The sequence below is a fragment of the Rhinolophus ferrumequinum genome, chromosome 14 (genome assembly GCF_004115265.2).
Source record: "Rhinolophus ferrumequinum isolate MPI-CBG mRhiFer1 chromosome 14, mRhiFer1_v1.p, whole genome shotgun sequence".
In the NCBI taxonomy this organism is placed as follows: domain Eukaryota; kingdom Metazoa; phylum Chordata; class Mammalia; order Chiroptera; family Rhinolophidae; genus Rhinolophus; species Rhinolophus ferrumequinum.
The window spans coordinates 67,960,570-67,975,520 of NC_046297.1; the positions used below are offsets into that span (position 1 = coordinate 67,960,570).

Sequence of the window (14,951 nt, forward strand, 5' to 3'; positions counted from 1 at the left end):
GTTGATTTTTGAAACAATTCATTTTCCACACAACACACCTGGCCGGCTCACCTCCTGAGTGACTGGCCATCAGCAGCTATGCTAACACTTGATGTCTGATTTCACCACTGCACCCCAAAGCCTGGGGACGCAGGAGCTGCCCCCCCTCTTACACATGAGATTCTAGCATCACAAATCTGAGCAACTTTCCAAGTTAGGATGTGGCCGGTGGCAGAGCCCATTTGGACCCCAAAGCCCTCGTTCATAGTCACATAACTATTCTTTCAGCTAATAAGGGCACAACACAATTTCCCCAAAGGGAACAAAGAATTTTTACCAGCAATGGGCATATCTGTACCACTCACACATACAGGTTTGTCACACAGCATGGTGGCCCATTAGAAAGGGCCACTCAAGAAGGGTCGGTAGTGGGGGAGTGCATTCCCTTTCTGGGTTTCTCTAGCTCACCCTGAGTGATCCTGGGCTCTTTCTTCTCTGCTACTCAGTGGCCCCATTAGAAAAATGGGGAGGTAACCCCTGCCTGCTACAAGGATGGACTGAGACACTGTGTAGCAAGCATGTGAAAAGTCCCCTGAGAGATGAGACAGGGTATATACGGTGACCTGGCACGGGACCCGTCTCCACCACAGCCACTCGGGAGAGCTGGGCAGTGCCCCCAACTCCCGTCACGCTGACCTCCCTGACACCAGGTGAGACAATCCACGGATAGGCCTAATTAAGCCAGCCTAAGATAATACACCTTAAACAGACAATAAAAACAGACTGAGAGAAACGTTTGTCAATATAATATCAATGAGTTTAAAGAAGGCCCCTCTCGTCCTGCCCCCAGCAACCGCTCTGGCCTTCTCTCTGCCCAGAGCAAAGCTTGGAAACCCTACAGTGGCTGGCAGGACCCTGCGGGGTGAGGCTCCCTGTTACGTCTCTGAGCTCACGCGCTATCTTCCCCCTCCGTTCCACGTACACAGTTCGCCCACCCCACCTCCAGGCCTCCGTGCTTGCTGTTCCCGAGGCCTGGGTTACCCTTCCCACATTCCCCCAGGCTCGCTGGCTCACTTCCCTCAAATCCTCATTCGAATGTCACCTTCTTACTGAATTCTCCCACAACCACCCCATTTAATTTAAAATGACAGTCCCCATCCCACTTTACGGATGCATTTTTGGCATTCCTCGGCTTGTAATATTTTATATTGAAACGGAATCATTTCATGTTCATATTTTGATTTTCCTATCTCAATTTTCTCAATACTTGAGAAATTTTCGTGTCTCATGTATAACACACCACATATTTTCCTGATATACGCGTATCTTGTTTATCATTTAGCTTCACGACAGTGGCTTCACTTTCGTTGCTAGTTCTATTGTCCACCATTGGATCCAAAGTGCCTAACTGTCCACTGGCTCATGGATTCACCTTTGGTTGGTCCATTCGGCACCCTCCCTGGGCTGTGGGTGCTTTGGGGACAGGGACAGCACACTTCCCATTCCACGTCCCGGTGCTTGGAAGTGGCCTCATGTGGGTTATGGGACGAGCGATGAGTTACAGGAGGGCCCCAACCGGATGTCTGCTCGGCCCCGCTTCTTCTCCCTCCCCAGTCACCGCAATCACACAGGGCACCCTGAGCCTTGGTCGTGGTGGACAAGTGACCCAAGCTGAGCCAGGAGCTGAACTTCCTGGGTATGAAGCATGTAGCTCGGAAGCTGCCAGTAATACAGTACTTTCACTCTGTGGAGGTAACAAGTCAAGAAGCCAATCTGCAGGAGAGCCTGGGGGAGAGCACAGCAGAGAGACAGACAGGACATCAGAACAAAGGAAGGAGAAGGACAAAGGTGAGTGACACGGCCGTCACCTGGCTGGCTGGGCTCATTCACGAAGGGCCACTCGCTTGGGGACCACGCTTAACCCCCCAGCACAGGAGGGAACAGATAGCAGAGCCCCTGCCTCATGGAGCGCAGTGCCTAAATGGATAAGAAGCAAGCACACAGTAAACAAGGAGCTACAAAGGAGACCGACGGGGAGCCCTGGAGGAGGATGAGGGGGCTGGCCGGGGCGTGCTCACGGGGCTGGACTGTTCTGGCAGCCTCTGTGAGGAGGTGATGGTCAAGCTAAGATGGACGGATGAGAAGGACCCGGCCACGGGAAGACCATGAGTTTCTACAAGATCTCCTGGCACTTTTATAACAAATGCACCTTTTCTGTTTTGGCGACCTCTCCTGAGTTTCTGTCAGCTACAACCAGAAGAATCCCAACCAAGAGCGCTGCTGCACCAATCACTGAATGTGGGAATGCAACATGCCAAGACGCCAGAAAGCAGACAAATAAACAAAGGACCCAGACAAATAATTCATCAGGAGAGGATTAAACAGAGTTAATTACTAAAAAGAAGTCCAATGTCAGCAAACACTGAAATACAGACCACTACGAACCACTCAAGGTTACGAACGCTCTATGCAGTTAACTCAGGTAAGCCATTTAATCCTTACAATGCTGTTCAATGTGGTGAGTAATCAAATAACTAGATATCCATTACACAAGAAACTGAACATTTTTAATAACGTGAAGTGCAACCAATGAAAGAGTTAAGCTGGAACATTTTCCCACTTCTGCTACAACGTTTTTGAAAAGTAAGCTGGCAGTGCAAAGCACGCTGCAAACCACTGAAACAAAACAGCCATCTCACTCCTGGAAATATGCCCTAAGAAATTAATTCAAAAGAAGGAAAAGTTTATATGCAAGAAAGGGCTTCTGCGACATAAATTATTATAATGGGAAAAGGAAAGAACATAATACATTGTCTAAAAATAAGGGAATGGTTATGTAACTCATGGATTACCACCTTAATGGGACCTTATACAACTCTTAAATGTATCATCCATGGCCTCTAGAGCAACAAAAAACTAATTATAACATTAATTTTTAAGGCTATAAGGATCATATTTATACTTTAATCACAACTAGGTAACCATTCCATACGAACATGAATAAAGATTGAAAAGAGTTTTAAAAAGAATGATTTTTTTTTTTGTTTGGTAATAGAATTGAATTGTGTGCACACTTGAAGGAAGGGGTTAGATTTTTGTGACTGTTGTTTTAATGTTTACTGTGCAGCAGAAAGGCATTTCAGATAAATTAGCATCTGCCTCGGGATGTTTCATCCCATCCGCTATTACACACCGTGCAGAAGACAGCTCTTTCAACACAGGACCATAAAATGATATCAAAGGTTCCTGAGCTTGAAGTTCAAAAGAGTTCATAGTCTTTTAAAAACACCACCTTGGCCTTGACAAGCTGTAGGCTAATTTATGGTGCTTTTTCTGACCAGATATCTTTGCCCCTCTTCTTCAAAAACAAACAATTAGTGGCCTAATTTTGTGGATAATCTCAGGGGTGGTCATTTCTTGTCTTCTGAGGCAGGATTTAACCTTTGTCAATAGTCAGAAGTCATTTTGAGCCAAGTCTTGGCAAGCACAAGGACAAAAGAAAGCTGAGTCATACACTGCTTTCTGGAGAAACACCTTTTGAAGAAAGCGCTCCGAGCTTACTGCAAAAACACAGTGGAAAAGAGTGAAAAAAGCTGATTGCAGGAACAAAGCCTTACCAGTTATAAACTACAGAAATTAGAACCTCAAGTTACTTATGAAATCCTTCTTATTTGCCCCCGAAGCCCAGATGTTCAAGGTCAAAATCATAACCACCTAGGTGAATGTCACACATACAATGCCAACGGAAAGAAGGCAGACACAAAAAAGTACGTACGTATTATATGAATCAGATTACAGGAAGTTCAAAGACAAACAAGGCCAAGATACGGTGTTGGAAGTTTCCGTAGTAGCTGCCTTGAGGAGAGGGGAATCATGGGGAAGGTGGGGGGAGGAGGACGTCTGGGGGGCTGGCAATGTCTGCATCTTGTCCTTGGATGTGGTCCCATGGGTATGCTTCCTTTGCGGTAATCCACTGAGCTGTACTCTTAACAATTACGCAATATTTTGTACGTGTGTGATACTTTAATTTTAAAAAGGTAAGGAAAAAAAAGAAAATGACGCAAGAACAAAACATGAGGCTGCCTTCCCCAGAAGGAGCTTTGGAACTGGCATCCAGTTAGTTCAAGAGAGAAAAGATGTGCCAGGCAGTTCAAAGCTTGAGGATGGCAGGGCAGTGTGCGGATGAGGCTGATGTGGAGATACAGTAAGCGTGATATCACCTCCCCCTGTGATTTCAGTCGGGCACCTTTCGGAGTGCCAGGCTTGCTGGGGAGTTCCACCGCAGATACCAGGGCTGGCTTTAGAAACACAGTATTTCACCGCCAGCTCTCATTTCCCTCAGAACTATGTGATCTGGCACAACTCCCCTTCAAAGATGGGGGTTTGGGGGTGGGGCAGTCATCTCCAGGACTTCTGTTCATCCCTCAAAAGGTGGGGTCCCACCTTTGCAGAGTCTTTCTCCATTTCAAGTGTCCTTTGGAAGAAGACTGTTTGTCTGTCTAATGTGAGCTCTTCAGCCAGCATTTCAAGGACAACCGGCTGATGGAACAAAGCTGACTTCTGACCTGTGACACACGGGCTAGACCTGGCCACAGGATGTTAGCTGAACTCAAGGAAAGGGAAGCACGGAGTGTGGAGTCCGGTCACCGCGAGCTGTGCCCTTTCCCTGGGTCTTACTCAGGTAGAAAAGTACTCCGCTTGTCCTGTTAGGACAGAGGGGGCAGGATTTGAAGGTAGGGAGGAGAAAAGAAGGAGCAGAAATCCTTGTTATTGCGCCGTGGGTTAGACAAAGAGAGGTGCCTCTAAACCAAGAAGGTGTAGAATTTCTTCTGGCTGCAGAGTGGGGGAGGGGGAAAGGTGAATGTGCCAGAGCAGGGAGCCAGTGCCTCACCTGCCAGGCTAAGGCCCCTGTGCCCAGGCAGGAAGTGCTCCTGGGCAGACGGGCAGCCATGGCTTCTCACTTGCTGGCAGCCGTGGGGACTCACTCTCGGGTCCACGAAGCCTCACGCCTGGTGAACAGCGCTGAGAAATTACACAGCCCCTGTTGTTTCCCTTTGTTTCTTGCTACACTGTCGTCTGCTCCATGAGCTCCCCTGACGATGGTTCCAGCTGCTTCCTTACTTTAAACAGAGTTCTATATAGAACTAAGGAGGAATGGAAGGGTCCAAAAATCTTGCACCATCACATGAAAACAAAACCGTCACCTTTGTCTTCCCGTGTTTGGATGTCATCCGAACACACAGAAAATTGATGGAAAATTCCTTCCGATTTAAAGCAACTTGTTGGAAATACCTGTTAAATGAAACTGTTCCCGCCAAATGAAACTTTATGTGTACCTCGAACTTGAAGGAGAACTAACATACTTAGAGAAACAGATTTCCACAAATCCATTATTAGTAATAACATCCAGAGGCATAAAAGTGAAAATGCCTTCTTACGACGGTTTACCTAGTCTCACTGAAAGAGGTGGTGTTTCGCATAAGTAAATTTTTCAGAAAACTGACTCTACCCTTTCCAACTCTGATACTCTTTAAATATTGACTGTTTTACTGTGCCTTCCTGATGAGAGAATATTTGAGTAACGTGATCGTGCCTGAATGACGCAGATGAAGTAGATTCATCACTACAAATCTCCATTCTCATACTGTGTTTTTGCGAGTTTTTGGACCACGAGAACACTGACCGCTGGGAATAGGTACATCTACCCAGCACTTAGAAGGAACCGATACACTTACTCTATGAACCAGATTAATCTTCCCACAAACCCACTGTGTCAGGCCGATAATGCCCTCCACAAAAGATGTCCAGGTGTACTCGCTCAGAATCTGTCAGTGCTACCTTATATGGCAAAAGGGGGTTTGCAGAGATGATCAAATTAAGGATCTTAAGATGGGAAATTATCCTGGATTATTCAGATATCTTTGAGAGAAACAGGCGGGTCAGAGTCAGACAAGAGATGTAATGAAAAAGTACAGGGTCAGAAAGAGATTGGATGACACTAGACTGCTGGTTTTGAGGACGAAGGAAGGGGCTTATAGCCAAAGGACAACGGCAGCCTTACAAAAACATATTGTCCCCTAGGGCCTCCAGGAGGGCACCCCTGCTGACATCTGGATCTTAGACATCTCATCTCCAGAGATGTCGGGAATCAATCTGTGGCAGTCAGTTACAGCAACCACAGGAAATGTCACACATAGAGGTGACAGAGTGCCTGCTCCAGGCTCTACAGGCAGGAAGTGGCTCCAACCTGCATCTGCCCTCCTGAGCCCACAGTTTTACCCATTCTGCCTCTCTGCCTTTCCCTGTAGCCCACATAGAGTGTTGCCACCTGCTGTGCAGGAAGGGCCCTGCAGGAAGCACAGCTGGCACCCTGCAGAACACAAACCTTCCCAGCTCCAGCACCTGGGGGGATTTAGGCAATGGCAAATCAGAACAGAAACAGCTACAGCAACAAAAACACAGTTGAAGAAGCAGCTGTACTTTACAGGCTGAACTGCGAGCGACCGCAGACTTAGAGACTGATGATTGCCTGTGATTTGTACATCAGTTTGGAAACTGCAAGGATTGGATCAGCATGAGACAGGGAAAGAAACAAAAGGCAACACCGAGGCAGGTAAAAAAAACCAGGACAGAGCAGGCATCAGAATTAGATTCCAGAACCCGCGCCCCGTGTTCACAGCTGAGCCCGGGGGTGTTTTACATAACTGAGCTCTATTCAATAGTTCAACCTGTACATTAGTCTAAGCTCACTGTTCCGTAAGCTGAAAGGTTCACTTCACAGCATGGGTTCAGTTATTCCCAGTGGATCTTATGGTTTATAAAAACCTGAGAAAAAGAGCCTCAGGTAGCTGCACAGATAAAAAGGCAGCCTGGGCCCTGACATCTGCCCTCCCCTCTCCTGCCCACCGCCCAGACAACAGCCCGTAAAGATAAGCCATAGAAACCTGCCATGATCACACGGCGGACCCCACTCAGACCCCCAGCCCCTTAACCTTTTCTCCAGGGGAGAGCTGGAGGAAGGATAAGAGACAAGGATGCACAGAGAGACCAGTGTCCCTGAACCCTAGTAAATGAACTTGGTAAGAAGAACCAGCTGGTTGCTCGGGTACCATTTTCTAGTAACTTCCTGGTCCTAGAGGGTATGTTTTTAGAAGCAGAGACCACGGACTACGGGTACTGCTTTACCTTGAGTGATTCTGCTTTCTAGAGGAAAGAAGGAAGAAAAAACTCCACGCTTACTCTCCTAGAATATTTCAATGTGCAGCCATGGGGTCTCTTTCTATAAACTGAAGCGGGGAAAGAAACAGTACTTCAACCACTCAGACCTAATTTATACACTCAGCTCTCTGCTTGTCTAATTATTACACACATAAGGGTGCTTGAAGCTTGGATAATTCCTCTTGGTAAAATTTACCAGAAAACTTCTTATTGCAAGTGTATGAGGGTAGTTACATTATGGGGTGGGGGTACCCGATGGAACTGGCACTGAACTTGAAAGAGCCTTTTATTTCATGATGAGATTGATTATATAACATAAAGCCATGGTACCATTTAACCTTTCCCATTTCTACAGGTGAGCAAAATCAGGTATAAACCTCTAGACCTGCTTTAAAAGTCAAAAAGGGGAAATGTGATATAGAGCACGGTTTTTCGACTTAAATTCTTGCATACGGTCAGCATGCATGCGAAGGGTTTCACTGGGCCCCTTATAGATCGATGTCTCTCTTTGCACGTATTGACTAGCAAAGCTTCTTTAACGGAAACCTTCACCCAACTGACCTACCCCTTCTAAGGCACAGAAATGAGCTCCTTTGGGAAACAGGAGTGAATAAACAGGGGTGCACCCTTTACAGAAGCCAATACGTGTGAAAAATTAGATTCACAAGCAGGTAAAGGAGAGGGTAATTACGCAGTTCCTTTTTATTCCATTAAAAGTTGCCCAAGATTTGTTTAATAGTGAGTTCCTCTACCGCATTTTAAAATATCGAGTTCACAAGCATTTGGTTTACTGTAACTATCTGGGAGATGAGGCGGGTAACATACTTGGCACTTTTTGAGTGCTACTATATCCCAACCACTTTATGCAGCGCACTTTACTTTTTTTTTTCACTCATTCAATCAACTAAAATTCAATCAACAAACACCTTCTATAAATCAAGCACAGTTTTAGGTGCTGGAGATACAAAACAAAGAAAGAAGTCACAAATCCCTGCGTGTGGAGCTTACAGTCTAGTGGAAGATGCAGAAAATCACTAATGAGGAAATTATATTGCACATTAGAGAAAGGTCTAAGGAGAAACAGTAGGGAAATTAGGAGAGAGTATGAAGTAATTGGCGGGGGAGTCCTAACTGCAGAGCCAAAACAGTGATAAATAAGGAAACTATAGAGTATGTGAGAGAAAGATAAGCCCAGAAGGAAAACATAAGAAACACTGGGAGTTTGGGCGATTTGGTGGGTGTGAGATGTTATAACACACAGTCGCGAGGGAAGGCCATCCTGCGGAAGGGACCCTGAGTAAAGATCTGAAGCCATGAACCCAGTGTCCACTAAGGTATCTGGGGGGAGAACATGCCAGGCAGAGGGAGGGCAAGTGCCCTGAGATGGGCCTACACCTGGCAGGTCTGAGGAAAGGCAGGAGACTAATAATGTCTGCAGAGGTGAGAGTCAGGCAGAGTGGGGCGTCAGACAGGTCCCAGGAAGGAGGTGGGCTGGTCCTCTGCCATTTGTGGCCACTGTTTGAGAATGGGCTGTGGGGACAAGGGCAGGGCGTTAGGAGGCTGGAAGCTTGTACAAAAACCATGCTGCCAGGGTGCTGAGAAGGGGCAGAATTCTGGATCACGGTGAAGGGAGAACACACAGGGTTTGCTAATGGCCCACATGTGGGATGAACAAGACAGTCAAGAAGGACCCGAAGTTTTTGACCAGAGCAACTGAAAAGGAGCTGCCACTGACTGAGCTGGGGCACAGAAGGGCGTGGCCAACGACAGCTTATCGGCCAAATCCGGCCTGCTGCCTGCTTTTGTACAGCTAGGAGTTAAGCACAGCTTCCCCAGGTGTGTAAAAACCAAACAAAAACCAACAAAAAAACAAAGAAGAATATGCAGCAGATACCTCATGTGGCACTCAAAACCTGACACGTTTACTCTCTTTTTACAGAGCTTGCCAACCGACCCCTGGTTTGGGGAAAACCAGGAGCTCAGTGCTGCACGTGTGAAGTCTGAGGTGCCTCCTAGACATCCCGGTGCAGACGCTGAGTGGGCAGTGGTAGAAGCAGGGCTTGGAACGTAGGGGAGAGGGCAGGGCTGGGAATAGAAGTGGGGACGCTGTCTGTACAAATGGTGAAAGCTGTGGACTGCAGAGGTCACTTAGGGTGTGAGTCTAGAAAGAACGTCCACACACTGGGCCCTGTAGCCTTCTAAGATGTAGAGCTCAGAGCTAAGAAGGATCCAGAAAGAGTCTGAGAAGGAGCAGCAGAAAGCAGGGGAGCCCAGGTGAGCAGGGGTGCATCTTCTGTCATCCGATCCTCAAATCCATTAGGCCAGGGTAGTGTAATTCTCCCCATTTTACTGATGAGGAAACTGAGGCTCAGCAAAGTAGTCTGACCAAAGACACCCTCCTAGGCGGTGGCAGGCAAGACTCAAACCCAGGCCTCCCTAGTTCTACCTACTGTGGAATAATCTGTTGAATTGTTACTGATACAAAAAATACACTCAAAACCAATCATTTTCAGGATGGCTCTAAAGTAATGTTTGCTTTTAAATAAAGAGCTAATTCTTTGGTTACAGGCTAGAGTTCCCTGAAGGCTATCACTATTGCAGGCACACTTCCCCAATGACGTCAAAGCATGTTTCAGATGTCACATGGCTCACAAGGCCACCCACTGGAGTGGACGAGGGGGTGTATGTCCTTCTTTTATGGAAGGGAAGATATTTTTCTTACCTTGACCAAACAGTTCCAAAGATTATCCAAAGGAATAATAATTAAATGAGAAGAACTAAGAGATGCCCATAAAAACAAAAAGAAAAAAAGAGTAATATATGTGTTATCATAGTACAATTTTAGTTATTAAAACAGTATCTCATAAAACAATGCACTAGAACAAAGATATTAAAACAGACCCAAATCTCAGAAAAGACCCAAGATCTTGAAAACTTCTGGCATTTCAAAAATAAATTGGAAAGGATTGATTTTGCTATAAATATGCTGGGTCAATTGGTGACTGCTTAAAACAAAGATTCCGACCACACACCATACACCAAAATACCTTTCAAGACTATTGCATTTCATAAATGTTATGAAACCATAAAATAAGACTTAAGGAAAATACAAAAGAATTTCCCCTTCAGGTGGGGAAGGTTTCTTTGAATATGGAGAAATCATGGAGGGAAAAAAAAGCAAACAAAAAGATAAATTTATACATGTGAAGATATTTAATTTCTGTACCTAAAAAGATACTGTAAACAAAATGTAAAAGCAAATGGTAAGCTGGAAGAAATATTTGCAAATTACGACAAAGCATTGAGATCCAAAGAGCTTTTAGGAATCAACAAGATAATATATGCATACTATGACAAATGAATAAGAGATGGAACCAAACCTTTGTCAAAGCTTTCTTAAAATTAAAAAGGAAAGAATAGCCGAAAGCTACACAACAGATCATCTGTGGAGTCAGAACAGAACGAGTGGTCTATGATCCAGGACTCCACTTACCAAGTTGGTTTTGAGAAAACATGAGACTCTGCTAAGCGTCGAAGGAGAAATATAAATGAGTCCTAGCAGGGTGGGGAAGAAGTGATCTCAGAGTCGGACCAGATGAAGCCACGTTGGCAGCTCTACTTCCCCTACACCCACGTCTGAGACTCACAGAGTATTAAGACTAAAATAAAAGAGACCCGAGAAATGTTACGACCTCGTGTCCTTCTTTTGCAGCATAACAAAGAAAAAAAAAATCAGTAAGGTTTATTGTTTGCGGAGGTACAGAATCCATAAATAATTCCATGACTCATTGCTTCCATTACTCAGGATATGACTGCTTTACTATCACTGATTTTAACTGTTTTGAATATGGATATTTTTATTATTATTATTATTATTTTTTACAGCATGCTGCTGAAATTTGAAGAGTTACGGCTCTGGTTTCTGCTTGACATTAGTCAAGCCTCGGCTCCTAATTCTGCCGAATCCCCGCTAACCATTCGGCCTCTGCACTGAGCCCTGCGAGGCCCAACCAAATTCTTGCCCAGATCCTTCCAATGCACATACAAAGGACGGACTCCCCAGAACATTCTTAAAACAAAGGGAGGGCCTAAGGGCTTTATCATCCTCTAAGATCTGAAATCAAAAAATCTTTGTAGAAATCATTTGGATATTTATAATGAACTCCAATCCTTGTATCTAATTCTGCTAAAATAACAATATACTTATAAACATAGTTTCTTAATCTCATTACATAGAGAGCGTTCACCAGTTCCTCACACAATCGGCTTTTAGAGGAAAATACAAAATGTTAAAGGTCTTTTATGGTTTAGCTGCCTGTCTTCCTAAAATAAATCTTCCTTCCTTCCCTCTACCCATCCCCCTCAAGGTGACCTTTCTGGCCACCGCGACCTCTGCCTGCAGCCCCTTCCACCCACCTCCCGAGCCCCTGCGCTCCCACCCACGGCAGCACCTATCGTTACCACAGCAGCGTGTCCCTTTCCTCCCAGCAGACTACAAACTCCTGGAAGGCAGGAACTGCTCCTTAGTGACCCTGTACCCCTACAAACTACCTGCACAGCTGGCGCATAGTAAGAACTCAATCACTGGTTCTTAGTAAATGAATGAAATCAAGTCCACTTAAGTACACTTGATCAAGGTCAAATCTGCCCCAACATTGTTTGTATTTTAGACTCAGCCCCATTTTGGACTGAACATGGAAACCCTGACAAAGCTTGGACGACAGGAAACGCTAGGTTAGGTGTGATCAAGGTCCTCAGGCTCACGTGGGGAAGGAGGGTTGAAGAGGATCAAAACTTCTAGAATGAAAAATCAAGGCCTCCTGAGGATGCCTCATTCCCTGAACAATCCCACAGCCACCGCTCATTGTACGCATGTGCGCACACACTCACATACACATATCCACACACTCTCTCATGCACGCTGTCATACACAAACACACTCTCTCACACATACTCTCACACACATTCTCTCTCACACATTCTCTCTCACACTCGCACACACTCTCTCACACACACTCACACACAGTGTTTCCCGAGCGCTGGGGGAGTCGGCCTGGCTCCAGCACTGAGCACAGGGCACTGAGGAAGCAGGAGAGGTATCCACTGCCCTTTCAGAAGAGAACTTCTAAAAGACACACACCCTCTCCTGCCTCCAGGCACATCGGCAGTTTCTGCAGCACTTGGAGTGGACTTCAAACCACACTTTCAGAGGGAAAAACTCACTTCGGAGCCATTTACTCACCATCAGCAGTGTGAAGGAGCTTGTGACTTTTCAACGTCCCTTTTGACTTGAATTTCTTGCCACACATGTCACACAAGTGGGTTTTCTCCGTGCTGTGACGGTTCATGTGAGCCTTCAGATTACTCTTGCTGCGAGTTGCATACTCACACAAAGAACATTTGAAGGGTTTCACACCTACCAGAGGAGAGAAAAACAACATATATAGACACACACACACACACACACACACACACACACACCCATTTTGAATAAAGCAGGGCCCCGGCTCGTCCCTAAATGCACACGCCTGCCCACGCCACGCTCTTACCCAGGCTGTTCCTTCCGACGGAGCTGCCCTCTCCTGGGTCTGCCAGGGCTCCACTCTGCAGCCTGCTCTGACTTTCCCCAGGACATGTCCTGGCTTCCCTACCACGGTGCCCAATCCTGCAAGTCTGCACGAGCTGTGCTGCTCCCAGCACATCACCACAGTGACGTGTGCTCACCGGCCTGTCCCCTCGGGCTGGGACCCTCGCGGGCACAGACCCTCAGCAGTGTACTGGGCAGACGTTCATTCAATTCAACTGAACTGACAAACTGAACAAAATGAAAGGAATCAAGGGCCTTCCCAAAAATCAATGAGCTCAGGCATATTTTACGCATAAAATCAGCAGAGCCTTACAACACTAGTTGTTGTCGGGTAGTGACTAGGATTCGGGGGGCATTTGGCATTCAGCTGCCCTTCCTTCACTCAACAACCATCGCCTGAGGGCCTGCTCCGTACTCAACACCGAGGGCTGGCTTAAAGCTGAGCAGCCTGGGCTCCTGCCTGCTCTGTCCAGAGGGAAATGCAGAGGACCACAAAGGCCACTGCCACCTGGTGTGACCTGCTGTGGGAGGAGGGGGAGTTGTGCCTGAACCTGAGAACAGGGGTGTAACAGACAAATCGTGCTGTGCTGGCATCTTCACTCCTTATGCACACTCCCTAGGACTTTGCAGTCGAGGACGGCAGGCTTGAACAAGGCTGCGGGATGAGCCCAGGGGCACAGAGCTGGGGTGCAAGCGTGCTGGTCCCTGCAAAAGTATCTCTCAGACGTGGCTTTGATCTCAGCTCCGTCTGCCTCGGCTGGGTTCCCACTCCCTCCCACTGTCCTCTTTACTGAACTTAGTCTCTGCCTTCCTAACGGTTCCTTCCCTGGGGCCTAAACATAGGGCATCTTGACCCCATTTGTAGAAAAGCCTCAGTCTTTCCTCCGGCTCTAGGGCCGCCTTGTCTTCCTGCCCCTGGAAGTCCAGGTCCTTAACTTGCAGGAAGGGACCTGTCAGGTGTCTACAAGGGCTCTCCCCAACCCCAAGGGCCCCAAGGCGCAGGGCCTCATCCCCAGGAGAGCCAAGTCCTTCCCTAGAGTGAGAAAACAAACCTGGTGGCCTGCTGTCTCCAACAGTATGCTGACCTCCCACTTCCCAAAGTCCCAGAAACTGCACCCCAACCCTTCCCTTCACAGGCAAGCACCCCAAAAGCACAGATTCCATTCCTCCTTCCACTACTTCATCTGCACACAGCCCTTCCACCTTCTGGATTCTTCCTCCACGAGAATAACTGCGCTCCACACAACCAGTATCAGAGGCCTCTGCCGTCCCCCTCTCCTTCCTTCATTCACACCAACACCTGCTCAGCACCTGCCATGCTCAGTGTACTGTGGCGGGCACCAGCTACTGCCATGACTGACGCGGGGCTGTTTCTATTCTCCTGAAGCTCGCGTTTTAGCACAGGACTCACGGTGATTTATTTCGCTCCAGCTGCAACAAGAGCTATGAAGAATTGCACACCCCCGATCACTGCAATTGCAACTAAATAAGTAATGATTTAAATCACTGAACGTTGCGGGGGGATGGGCACACTTCTCAGTGTGCTGAATAAATTCTAACTGCAGGAGACTTGAAGGCATGCTTCCTCCTACTGCACTGCCACAGGAAGCACGCAAGCACAAAACTCAAAGGGCGCTGCAGTCGGAAAGATGACAACTCACCTTCATGAGCCCAAATATGACGCTGCAGGTCAGAGCCATTCTTCATGAAATAGAAATCACAATACGGGCACTTCATGGCTCTCTTTCCAATTAGCCCTTTCAGCTGAACCCTCCTCCCGAGCACCTCGGAGATGGTACTCATGGAGACCTCTAGAAGACAAGCAGGATGAGCATGAGAAGCAGCCAAAACACCTCGGTTCAAGTTCAATGTTAATGAACCTCATGATAGCACCCGAACGCACTGGTCAATCCTAGAAGCCCAGAGGTGGCAAATCAAGGAGGTGCCTCCTGGTGTCACATGACAGGATTTTTGCCTAAAAAGGTAATCCAGAATCTAAGAGTCTCAGATCTAAATACCCATTTACATAAAATGTGAGGGCTAGAGAAACGGTCTCATGAGGCAATAGTCAGGCAAATGCAGAATGTGAAACCGTTTATAGGAAAAGCAACCGTTTCTCCAATAAATCAATGTCACGGGGGAAAAAAGCCAGGGCAGGGGTGTCCTA

At 46.9% G+C, this 14,951-nt stretch overlaps 1 protein-coding gene across 4 annotated transcripts in view; it reads right to left on the reverse strand.

The window, feature by feature from the left end:
• ZFAT (zinc finger and AT-hook domain containing) overlaps positions 1 to 14,951 on the reverse strand; it is a 225,001-nt gene that overhangs the window by 63,847 nt on the left and 146,203 nt on the right. For all 4 annotated transcript variants that reach the window (XM_033126444.1, XM_033126445.1, XM_033126446.1 and 1 more), the window contains exons 9-10: positions 14,446 to 14,595; positions 12,440 to 12,613 (exon numbers count right to left, since the gene is read on the reverse strand). In XM_033126444.1, coding sequence (XP_032982335.1) covers positions 12,440 to 12,613; positions 14,446 to 14,595 — 324 coding nt within the window. The remainder of the gene's footprint in view (positions 1 to 12,439; positions 12,614 to 14,445; positions 14,596 to 14,951) is intronic.